This window comes from Pungitius pungitius, chromosome 1 (assembly GCF_949316345.1).
Source record: "Pungitius pungitius chromosome 1, fPunPun2.1, whole genome shotgun sequence".
In the NCBI taxonomy this organism is placed as follows: domain Eukaryota; kingdom Metazoa; phylum Chordata; class Actinopteri; order Perciformes; family Gasterosteidae; genus Pungitius; species Pungitius pungitius.
The window spans coordinates 25264910-25277337 of NC_084900.1; the positions used below are offsets into that span (position 1 = coordinate 25264910).

Here is a 12428-nt window from a genome sequence, read left to right on the forward strand (position 1 = left end):
AGGCCTCTCTCGTGCCTGTGTGCGTGCGTGTGTGTGTGTGTGTTGTGTGTTAGTAGCGTGTTTCAGATTTACATGTTATATAGAATATGTCCTTCATTTTTACATGTTGTTTGTTCAAAGCAGACTTGGGTTCTCATCTGGTATTTACACTGGTGGGAGGTCAAAGGTTGAGGAGGTTTAAAAGGTCAAGGGATGGTGGGAGGTGGGGAGGGGGGGCTGCCCAGGTCATGCACTTGTAATTTTACAGATTCATTACAGGTGAAAGATGAATAAACGCTCCCTGATGGTTTTATGATGAAGGATGGACCACTTTTCCTGTTTCTTTCCACATAATTGCTCTTTTTTCAAAACCTCTCAACTGTGAAACATTTACTTCTTCATATATTTATAATATATTTTTGTGTATTTTAGAATCTTTCTCCGGTCCTGCTTTACGTTGACTGACAGTTCCTACACTACGTACCGTACAATCAGTTTATGCTACCTTTTTGGTTAACAACACACAAACACACGCAGTCCAGGTTTCCCAAAAGCATTATAAGCTGCATTTAAAAACCGTCGACTCTTTTGAACTCTTTGTGGCGCTAAAAGGTTGTAATTTAACACAAACTTTAAGTTTGTAATAATAACACCTAATGCAGATCCCAGATCGGTGCCACAAAGGGTAAAAAAATGTATAAATGCGACCTTATTGCTGAGACTCTTGTCGGATTGAAAGGCGAATCACGATTTTTTTGGAGATTATACTTCTTTTAAACACAAATCTGATGGAAGAAACCCCTCTTCGCTCCCTTTCTGGAGATGTGAGCCTTTACGTTTGAATGCAAACTCATAAACACAAGAGTTTCCCCCCCAAAACGCCCAAATTCTTTTGCATTCAACAAAACTAATTGTCCAGTTAGTTTGTCCTAGACGGCGGCTTAAAGAAGCTGTTCCAGAGAACATCTCAATTCCAATTTGAAGTTTTTTGAAGTTAAATCTTTTCTTATTATCGTCTACATTTGTGCTTCATACCCCCTCTGAAGGAGCGGGCCGCGGCGAGGTGATTTTTGCCCACTGGTGATTGCTGTGGTCTGAGCTTGCGCTCTTGGATTTAGACAGACGCCATGCAGAGTACAGACGGAGACCACGACTGGCTGGAGGGCAGTAAAAGGATGGCTTTCTTCAGTGACCTGTGTAGTCGTATAAAAGCCCTTGCTGCTATGCATATTTAAGTCACCTTCAGTGGTTTGTGTTCACACAGGAGCTAAAAACATTTCAACACAGATCTTCATGGCTGCGTTCCGTCAAATATTTACTGATCCCTCTCGTTAACAGCAGCCACGCTACGATCACATCCGTGTCTTAAAGTGTGAAGGAAAAAAAAAAAAAAAAAATCAGATTTATTGCGCCCGCGTTAACACACGTATTATTTTCTAACGTCTATTGAACATCTCAGCTGCATTTAAGTGTGTGCTCTCCTGAGGCAAAAGTGATTGAGCAACATTTAATTGAACATTATATTTTATTACAAACTTCCAGAACATACGACATACAATAGAGGAAGTTGGTATTAACTTGGGTGACTTTTAAACTCATTAACTGTTCTACTTTGACACTAATTTGAAGTCACTGATCTGGTGGCAGTATACCTAGGGAGGTGCTCAGTTTGTCGGGGCCACAGGGAGATGAATCAGAACCACAATAATAAGCACAATCGCAAGAATCTCTCCAGAGGCTGAAGAATAAACTACAACTCAAAGTGAGCTTCAAGCGTGAAAACCTGTGCTGCTCAGCTAAAAGTAGGCCAAGACCCGTAAGCAACCAAACCAGTGAAACCATTGGCCCACACTAAAGAACAACACTTTCTAACATCTGGTTACTGTGGTCCAGCGATTGGCATAAACATAATGTCTCCCTCTGTGTCTATAGATTTGAAACATAATAAAATCGTAAATCTTTCTTTGCTCACAGCCAGCTCTCTATCCCCTTTTCAGTATGAGAAAATAAATTCTGACATAGATAAATCATCTCATAAATGTTTCACAAAATATAGATACCGACTTATTTTACAGTTGCAGTGACTTGAAATATAGTAAAAATAAGTGTAGTTGTAAAGGAGCTGGGAGTTATGGGATGTTTTCAATCCTCTAATTTCATAAATAAATTCTATATAATAATCTTTTTCACAACATGCTGTAACTCAAAAAAATACAAATACACAATAATATGCAGATAACTTTCCCCCCCCCTTTCCACAGTGTATTTAACTTTTAAATCTAAAAGTTTGTTTCTGCAGGGCACCTTTAAACACATATTCATACGCACACACATGAGGACACAAACACACACACTTCAATTTTGGAATGCCTTGAATAGTACTCCATTAGTTGCCTTTAGCAGTATTTTTAGTCAGATCAACCAGGACCTTTGGCCATCAAACTAAATCAATAAAACAAAATAAAGAGAAGCATTTCTTCTTCAACCCTGCTGAGACACAAACCATATTCTACATCTTTATAGTTATTTAGTCCATATTCATATAAGTCCTTAAATCTCTGAATAACTTTTCGTTTTCTGCACAACATTTAAAATGAATTTTATATCCTAGTTATTTTTGGGAAAATAAATAGTTGTCCCCAGAAAGCATGTTTTGTGGGATGGTTGCGTTTCCTCAATCACATTTCTGTTTCCTTGTATGCAGTTCTTTCTTTAAATCTTGATACCAGTTATATCAAGGAGCTGTGAACCCATTGTGATAAATGAATGAGTGACTTTTCCCATTTGTGTATTCACATCCCTTCTCCTCCTCTTGTTTCGTTTTTTTTTCTTTCTTTCTTCCCCAAATGTGATTCATTGCATAGAAGGACTTGAGATGAGAGGTCGCCTCTTCTGTCCACCATATTTGTTGTGGTTGAAATCGTGTCACATTTTCTTTTCCACTTGGAGGATGGTTGTTAAACACGCGCATACGGACCCCCACACACACACACACACACGTACAAACATTAGGAAGAGAACAATATAGAGGTGACTTTGAGGTTCTTCTGCGCTGGGCAGCATGCGAAGGTTCCCAGCGAGCGCTCACACAGACAATATACAGCAGAAGTTGGTTGGTTGGTTGGTTTTTCTGAAGGCCTCACAACGTTTGGCCCGACAGAGTATGTTTTGAGTACCGAACCGCAGATCCCACAATGCACTGCAGGAGCGACAGCAGGGAGAACACTGACCTGAGAAGTTTCCATGACAACTGACAGTTTGAGAGGGAGAGGTTTGTTTTGTAGGGAGTTGAGTTAACAGGTCTGAACGCCACCACCATAGAAAATGAAGAGTTAAAAAAAGGCGAGTGACTTAGTGACACAACCAAGTGTGTCACTTTCGGGTTCTTCAGTCACGTTAGTGCTGACTTTTTTTCGTCTTTATTTTTTGTTCCGTTCTTTTTTTCTTTGTCACCATTTTCTAGTGTGCTTTCACGTGTGCTGTGCACATTTGACAGAGTGAAGACACACACTGACACACGCTGAGTGCGCGCGTCAATGGACATCGATCTCGGCGGGTCAGGAGGGTCACATCGAAAGCCACACCCCCCCCCCCCCCCCCCCGCAGACGGGTCTGCGTTTCAGTGCCTCTCTGCTGCCCTGCAGTGCTCTCAGATCAGATCCCCCCCCCCCCCGAACGGGATCCAAGACGTGACGTCTCACTGTAGGGTGGAGGAGAAGATCTGGGTGGTACCAAACTGTCGTCCGTAGCTCCCCAACGTAGTGGTCCAGCAGTAGTACGACACTTCAGTACGTCTGTTGGTACATTTAAAGTCAGACTCGAGCGGTGCGTCGGTGGCCGTAAGAGAGACGGAGGCAACGCGCTTCTATTCCACTTTCAGCTGTTTTAGATGACACAAGGTTGTGCTTTCTACTTTCTTACCACTTACTCTATTGCTTTTTTTTTTTTTTAAAGAATTGATAATAAATACAAGTCAGAAAATTGACAGGGGGTATGATGAAGACAACATGAATAAATGAATATCTCAAACAATTATCAAAAACAAAGTTGATTTAAAAAATATAAATAAATCTCACTGTGGCCAGTGTTATTATCACTACCTAAAATAAATATGTGTTTACAGGGTGTAATAAAAAATGCAAGTAGAACTTCAAAATAAAAATATTTAAGAATGATTAAGGCGATATTGGTAACCTGCAACATAAAAACCAGGCAATTAACAAAACAACATTTGAAAAAAATGAATCGAAAGCACAATGATAACCACCAACAACCCTTTGAGAAAGCTCTGCGAGCGGATCGTTGAGGAGCAGTTGGAGCAACCCCATCACCACAAGCACTGCAGGTAAATGTTCTCCTAATGGCTTTGCAACGGCTGAAAAAACACTTGACCACATTTTGTTGTTTTTTCCCCTTATAAAAAAACAAAAGGCTCCTCTTATTCCCGTGGCCCGACTTGTGTTTGTTGCTGCGGGAGGCTCCTCTCTCACTCGTCATTGTTTACGCCGTCGTGCTGAGATGTGTTTGCCTCTCTTCATGGCCTCTGTTAAATAATGATGAACAGTGTAAAGGTCTTGGATATAAAGTTCCATGCATTCCAAATTCCTATTCTTTCTTTTTTTTTTTTTAATTCACTATATACTTCTTTAAAGTCATGGCAAGTCGAGGATTGTCTGGTGAGGATTGAAAAAAAAAAGAATGAGAAAAAAAGATTTGGCATTCAAGAGACGCAGAAGGGTGATGAACGGAGTGAGCAAAAGGTTTTAACTGTTCCAATCTGAAATGTCGACATGAACAAGCCGTGGAAAGAGACACGTTACGTCGTCGTATTCATTCAACGTGACGTTTCCATTAACTTGGTCACAGCGGGTGATGTAACTCGAGGTCTTTAGTACCAGAAAAACCTGCAGTAACTCAGCAAGTTGTTTCAATTCCCCCACTATTTTTTTTTTTAAACTTTGAGATGAAAAAGATGAGAGAGAGAGAGCTGTTATTCCAACTTTGAGCACAGGACTGTGAAATGAAGGATCGATGACGTCGTCAGCATACAGAAGTAGAATTGCTCCACCCTTTTTTTCCCCATTAACGCCGCAGTTTTAAATCCGTGCGTAGGGCCGCACTGCTTCCTTTGATTCTACTCGTGTGGTAAGCTCTCTCTTACTGGCATGGAGGAAGAGCCGCCCAGCAACAAAACCTTCTCTGAATTTCCCTGTCGTTTTCGGCCGCCAGTAGCTCTTTTACAGGGAAGGGGGGGCGTCGACGTGTTTGACTGCTGCAGGTCGGGTTTCTGGAGCTGCGCGTCGTTCGGTGGAGACAAATTCTTTGGCCCGGGGGCTGCTGGGTGGACGATGACGCCTCTAACGATGGATGTTGGCTCCAAATGATCTGAGAAAAAGACAGAGAGGTTATTTAGTCAAGACTATTGAACCCAACCCTTTAATATGAGCTTTGTATGCATGATGTGTCCATAAAGATATTCGTATAGTGTATACAGATGTCACCACAATAGCCACCTATACCTGCGGATCACCTCTTTTAGTAAGTAAAGTGGTGCATTTTTTGTCAATACAAACTGCTGTCTATCAATACGGGGGTCAAACATGTATTTAATACATCTGTTTTACCACAGCTTGTAGTATATGAACAATGTATGGATGTACTAAATGGTTAGTGACTAGACTTATGAAACCATTGGCAGCACACAACAAAAACAACTATTATAAGTAGGACAGGTGACATTGCCCAATAGTTTAAGTGAATGATTTAGGGTCTGATTCTGCCCACTTCTTTTAGAATTCAACGCTGCTTGTGAGTCCTGTAGACAAGACATTTAGTTTTGGGGCCCTTTTTGAGGGACGCAAACAGAGGCTCGCTGTCATGTAGTAAAAATGAAGTTGGCCACTAGATGGTGGATACGTTTAGGAAATGTCCTGCTGGTCTACAGTATACGGCCTATGAAGCCTCTGAGTCATCCAGTTTATTGCAGTTGCTGAAAATGTATTATAAAAGACTCAGGCTCTCTTTGCCAGAAAAGACAGAAGAAATATGCACAAAATATGAAATATCTTGAATCTTCCAAAAACAATGTGTTATTAATGAACACAAATCCAATTACGGAAACAAAAAAAGGGTCAATATATGCTATATTTAAAATTCAAAACTACTATATCTGAAGATGACAAACTGTTACTGTTTTGTACTGTCGACCAAACCAAGTAATTGTTTGTACACCAGAGAACAAACTCGATTCCTGTTCATGGTGATCAGCTCTAATCTGTAAGTAATCTAATTGGTTGCAGGTGTTCTCACTGGTGCATTCTGGGTACAGGTGATTATTAGTTGGGTAATTGGTAATTGAGTGAAGCAAATGAAGCAAAATAAGATGTGTTTTTAAAGATTATATTCATATACATGAGCATTTTCAGTGTGAACTCATCATTCCTCAGTAGGCAGCAGAAGGGAGTGAGCTGAAACCCCCCCGTGAGTAAAAAGGGGAGGGCTCGTGCTATGTTGCAGCCTGACGGAGGAACTTGTACTCTTTAAATTAGCTTCTTGGCTCCGTGTTATTCTAAAATCGCTTGGTGCAATTTATTCAACTTCACTCAGACCTGCACACAATCGTTCCCATTCTTGCGTTTGCAGATAAACCGACGCAGCACTAATTAGCGCCACGCAAAAAAACACCCGTTTCCCCCAGACGCTTTCATCACCTGCGGCCGCTGTGGCAACCTCTACTTCTAGATGCAAATATTCTGCATGGTTGACATCGGTTGAGCATTCAGTAGAAATACCTGTGTGTGTGTGTGTGTGTGTGTGTGATGAGGTTGGGGTATCAGTCATGTCTGTCTCTACCTAACACTTGTAAATATTCATGAAAGACGTGCTGTCGCTCGATTCTTTGCCAATCGAGGAATCTTACTTTCGAAGCTTTGAATCACATTTTAAAAGGTTGTCTTTGTTTTCTGAACTCCTGTTTCCCGGTAACTCCCAGTTTGCTTCCCAAATTAATATTTGCTGTGTGTTTTTTTTTTCTTTCTTTAAATCAGTGCCTTGTGGGTGTCTCACCCACTGTGCCTGACTCGGATGAACTGCTCCCAACATGTTGGACATTTACAGGTGCCCATCAGCAGACTCAATCCCAAAAGGTTGCTACACAACAAACAGGTAGCTGACCCACTAAAGCCACAACATGGCTTAAAAGACACACAGTAGGGACACATGAACCTCTTTGGCCGAAGCGACAGATGAAAATGTATTGTATTCTAATCAGTACTCCATGTTTTGGGAATGCCCGTTCCCTGTTTCATCTTGATAATCCCCCCCCCCCCGCACAATCTCTGCACTGTTTTTTGCGGGTTGATTTGAAGGAAGCTGATTTTCACAGAGCCCTGACCTCGTCCCTTGACCTCAAATAAACTGTTGTGAATGAAAGTCCTCCCGGAGGAGCGCAGGCGATTCCACCAACACATAGACACCCGCGGCTTTGCTCTGAGATAGTTAATTAGCCCAGTTGGGGGGGTGCAAAGTGTCCAGATACTTTTGACCATTAAGTGTTCCAATAACGCTCTGACGGAACATAGCTGAGACAAATATTTCTCACAGTGGGGGGTGAAAGTAGAAATGGCAGAGTCTGAGAACAGAAAAGAGAGATCTTTTTAGTGATAGAAGAAACAAGACAGGACGCGCTGAGAGAAAAAAAAAAAACGGTGAGGGGAGAGAGCGAAGGCAAGACAGCGCGGAAGTGAGAGCAAAAGGAGAGAAGAAGAAACGCAGTGATGTTTGACAGCAGCGTGTGGGAGGAGAGAGAGAGTCACGCGAGGAAGTCAGTCGGCGCTCGGCTGCACAGCGACAGGAACCCGCTGGGTGCGGGCTCACTGCGTCGTCTTCTACGTGGCACATATGCAACACTGTACACGGTGAAATACAGCAACATCAACGGCTGCTTATCCCCCCGGGAGGCATCAAAAGCTTCAAAGCCCACTGCACCAAGGCAAAAGATTGGGCTTCTAATTGGAAAGGAAACGTGGCATTTTCCTATTCGTGCTCCTATTTCCACTGCACCAACTTACATAAAACGCATGTGCACGCAGTATCAGAGACATTTAAGAAAATTAGACCTTATTGCTCAAACCTGCCTCATAAAAACCATACATGCTTTCATTGGTATTTATCATTAAATGCATCTTCAACTATGCTTCGCTCCTTAATCGTCAAACTAAGATGCTTTAAGTTTATTTTTTGTCTAAAAAACTTGTTTCAGGCTTTTATACATGTAATAAATATGTGTCTCTCCCCTAAATGATCATCAATATGTTTTGTATTTGCTTATGCAGGTGTACGTTGAATCAACATAGATTATAGAAATCCACTCTTGGCAATGTTACAAGATTACCGATTCAATTTCACCAAGACTAACTGAAGTTGCCATTAACACAAGGAAAGCAGCTGTGACTGAATATTTGACTTTAATCACATAAGGAAATGACAAACTGTGCAGTGAGATAGAAATGGTAAATATTATAAACTGAGCTGCTACTTCTGAATCTTTTATTCAACAATTTTGTCAATTTGTGGCCGGCATCGAGGGTTTAAAAGCCATTTAGGTGAATAGCATTAGAAAAAGGCTCAGCGTGAAGCAAATCTTTTTAGGAAGAGGTTTTCTAAAACAGTTTAGAATACACTTTTCATTTTTATTATATCGTTTTCTCTCACTGGTTTATATTTAGGTGGTGAGGTCTTAAGGTGTTCGTCACACCTGAGCACAAATTCAGACTTCTGTGGGGTTCAAAGTGAAGAATAAAAAAACAAAACAAATGTAGCTTGAACATTTTTAGATTAAAAAACACCTATGTGCAACAACATCACAGTCAGAACACAAACAAAACAAATCCGGATGTCTGAGACACGTCTCAATTTCTCACGTCAAGTGTCTCTCGTTTACAGGTGATTAAAGACACTCGGGACAGTTGAGTTTCATTTCTAATCAGCTTTTACTTTAATACTTTGGTTCATCAAGAGGTAAAATGAGCTACAAGTTGGATTCTAATCCACGGCCTGCTCTTGGAACAAGCAGGACTTTTGCCGATTTATTTCTGGCCAGGCGGACTGCAGGCTCCTAAACTGACAGAACACAGATGCCAGTGATTTTCAGGAGCGGCAACAACACACAACAGCTGCAGAAAAACACAAAAGCAGCAAACAAATCGGTCTTCGGGCTGAGCTGGAGGAACACAGCACGGCGGCTTGTGTCATGACAAGAGTGGTGATACGGAGAAGGAGAATTACAGACGTACAAATGTCCCATAGTCAAAGGGAAGTGCTATATTAAAACTGTAAAAAAGATTAGTCTCCTAAGGGTTGGATTGATTATTTGACTATTACCTCATCTCGTAAGGCAAATTCCTGAAAAGACATTCAAGTGATGCACTAAAAAAATGTTGTTCAAGTTACGTGATATATTGCTGCAAGGGGCCCTTTAGTATTTATACCATTTCAAGCATTGCCATTTTGACTTTAGTGCCCCACGGTGTTAGATTAAAGGAGGATTATGGCATATAGCCATGAATGGGAAATAAATCATCGTTATTGCATCAGTGACACAAACTACGAATTAGATGTTCAGAAATGATGGTGACCGTTAAAGTTCAACTTATGGTTTGAAGCAGATCTTGGGGTTACTTGAGCCAAGTTAAAGTCACTTACTGTGATGTGAAGTACCCAGAGGTCTTCAGTCCTTGTTGGCTGCAAGAGGGAGACGGACACATTTCAGACAAGACCCTTTCCTTTACAGAAAAGCATCCACACACTGAAAAATAGTTTAACATTTTTGGACTCCACCCATTGTGCCCAAATGGGACAAAAGGATAAGTTGTCAGTCCAAGAATTCTGCATTGAAATCAATGGATATAATGACCAATATTGTTTGTAGACTATATTACCTTCTACTAAACCTTCCAACATCTGATGAAAGTTGATGACAAAACATGTACGATACTTTGACCTGCATTGAACCTGCCAGTTTTACATTTACTGTACCTCTTGTTATTATTTGTTTACCATAATGCGTTATTGAGGGTCATTAGAAGGTGTGTCTTTAAGGTTATTCTGCAATTATTTCAAATAGGAGTTAATGTAGTTTCAGCGTTCATGTCAAGAGCCAAGTTGTAACTACAATATGAAAACGGTAATATCAGCTGAGGCAATTAGTGAAGGCAGCAGGACATAAACTGTGGTAGAAGATGGAGTTTCAGTGTGCGCATGCTAGATGACAAGTACTCACCAGTATGCTCATCTCTCCGCTCTGTTACGCTCTCTCTCTCTCTCTCTTTTCTCTCTCTATTTTAGTAAAACAAAAGCTGGGGGGGAACTTGACAGGTTTTTCTGGTACGGGGCCTCGTGGTTTGGTCATTTAACATTTACATAGTCCTGCAAATACACAGAGACCATCAGTCAGTTTATTTGATGTATATTTTGGACTCCATGTTAGATAAAGCAGTGTTGTTGGTAGGCTTCAAAGCTACAGCCCGTACTGTTGCTTATTTGATATGACACTTAAACTCAACTCAAGAATACCTTTGTCATTTAAGGAATGTGTGGAGAAGTCAAGCTGCAAATCTGTCACGTTCCTCGATGCAATCCATTTAAATCACACAATAGAACATGGAACATTTTCAACACATAGGACTCAATATTGAAATATTCAATCTATTGCGAGGGCTGTCTGGCGCAGTTTCTTTTTTTTAATCTTGCTTTTGGTTCCATGATTAAGTCCGGTTTGAAGTGAATCAAAACCTAAAGGAACCAGCTCAAGGTCTACAAGTCCACAGCTGAGGTAGTGGTAGTGTGTACACGGCATATGTAGCCTTGATTTTACGCCGCTACCTCACCGCATGTTGTATTAGGTGGTGACAACCGGCTGTGAAAACACACACTCTGTTTGGTGCAGACATAGTGGGAATAAGTTGTCATTCTTTGCGTTCCATTTTCACCCTGTACACACAGAGAAACTAGGCAACCAAAAATAAAGACAAAGACAAAGAGACACTGCTTCAGCCACACACTCTCTGCAGCCAAAAGTGTCCAGACACTACACACTGTAACAACCTGTCAACATCCCAGTAGCCCTTTAACCAGCTGCATCTCAGAGATTTACCTTTATACTTTTTCAATGGATGAAAAGTGTCACCATTGACTAACCAAGACTACCGCCGCATACTTAAATGTCTCTGCCAATCAGTCATGTTGCAATTTACATTGACGTCCATCCAAAATGTCCAGTAAATCATTTTACTCCATTAGACATTTGTCTGAAATTGGATCCATGAGTAATGGCCAAAAAGGTCAGTGTGACCTTTTACCACCAAAATCAAATCAGTCAGTTTGGAGTCCAGGTTTCTGCCAAATTTGAGTAGATTCTCTCCTTGTGCTCTTGGAAAATCGCCCTCACAGACTTGTATACAAGGTAGGTCTTCATAAAAGACCTCTTTAAGATTTCATAAATAGTGAACGGAGTCTTTAACTCGGGTGAAAAAAACAATAATCTAAATAAATTGACTTGAATTGCAAACATCTCCTTTAAGTTAGAGGGAAGCAGTTTTGAATGTAAGAACCTCGGCTACAAGCTTCACCACCAAGCAAAAGCCACATTTGATTCTAAATACGTACCTCAATTGTAGCACTTCAGAATAAGGAGGAGAACTTCTTGCCAAAACCGGTTATAGCTATAGGAAACGGGAAAAGAAATAGAGATTAAATAGATTCTGACCCCGAGGTTGAGATCGGAGGAACTTACCATTAAACTTGAATGCGTCGACGACATAAACTGATTTATTTTCATTCTTAATGGAAACACATTTACAGTACACTGAAGCATAAAAGCATAACATTTGTCTGGTTAATGATCAGGTTGAAAGCAATAATTGATTTTTTGAAGTCACTTTGAAGTCTTGCTTTATCTCTATTCATTATGTGTCCCTTTGAAATCATGCTTTGCCTCATTAGTTGTTTTGTGTCTCTTTAAAGTCATATTTTATGGTTGTTTTGTGGAAGTTTATCACCTTCTAATCCTGTTCTGTCTCTTTATAATTGTTTTGTCCCTCTTTGAAGCCATTTGGGGTCTTTTGGTGGTAGCTTTTTGCCACTTTTAAAAAGAGTCTAGTTTCCTCACTCATTAGAGTGTCTACCGGGTGATACTCAATCATATTACATGAAGCAGTTTAAACCTGACTAATGTATTTCCTACCATGCTTCTAATTAGCTTTGTTGTAGCCTACCGTCTCCAAGTTTGCCCGCCTGCTCAGCGGCATTTCCAGGGATGAGCTTGGACAACATGCTGTCCCCCTCCATGCCAGGCTGGCCTGCTGCTGCACTGCCGATACCTCCTGGTCGAGGAGCTGCCTTGGAGCCTGGACAGACCGACAGAGTGATGAGGAGAGGAGAAATGAGGAAAG

General features: G+C 41.0%; 1 protein-coding gene across 5 annotated transcripts in view; it reads right to left on the reverse strand.

Moving 5' to 3' along the window:
• Positions 1–3564: 3564 nt before the first annotated feature.
• bsna (bassoon presynaptic cytomatrix protein a) overlaps positions 3565–12428 on the reverse strand; it is a 98463-nt gene continuing 89599 nt past the window's right edge. For 3 of the 5 annotated variants that reach the window (XM_037478475.2, XM_037478473.2, XM_037478470.2), the window contains exons 13-17: positions 12252–12383; positions 11644–11699; positions 10259–10404; positions 9682–9720; positions 3565–5364 (exon numbers count right to left, since the gene is read on the reverse strand). In XM_037478475.2, the coding sequence (XP_037334372.2) occupies positions 11659–11699; positions 12252–12383 (173 nt within the window). In that variant the 3' untranslated portion in view covers positions 3565–5364; positions 9682–9720; positions 10259–10404; positions 11644–11658. The remainder of the gene's footprint in view (positions 5365–9681; positions 9721–10258; positions 10405–11643; positions 11700–12251; positions 12384–12428) is intronic. The other 2 variants (XM_037478476.2, XM_037478471.2) reach the window with 2 other exon arrangements.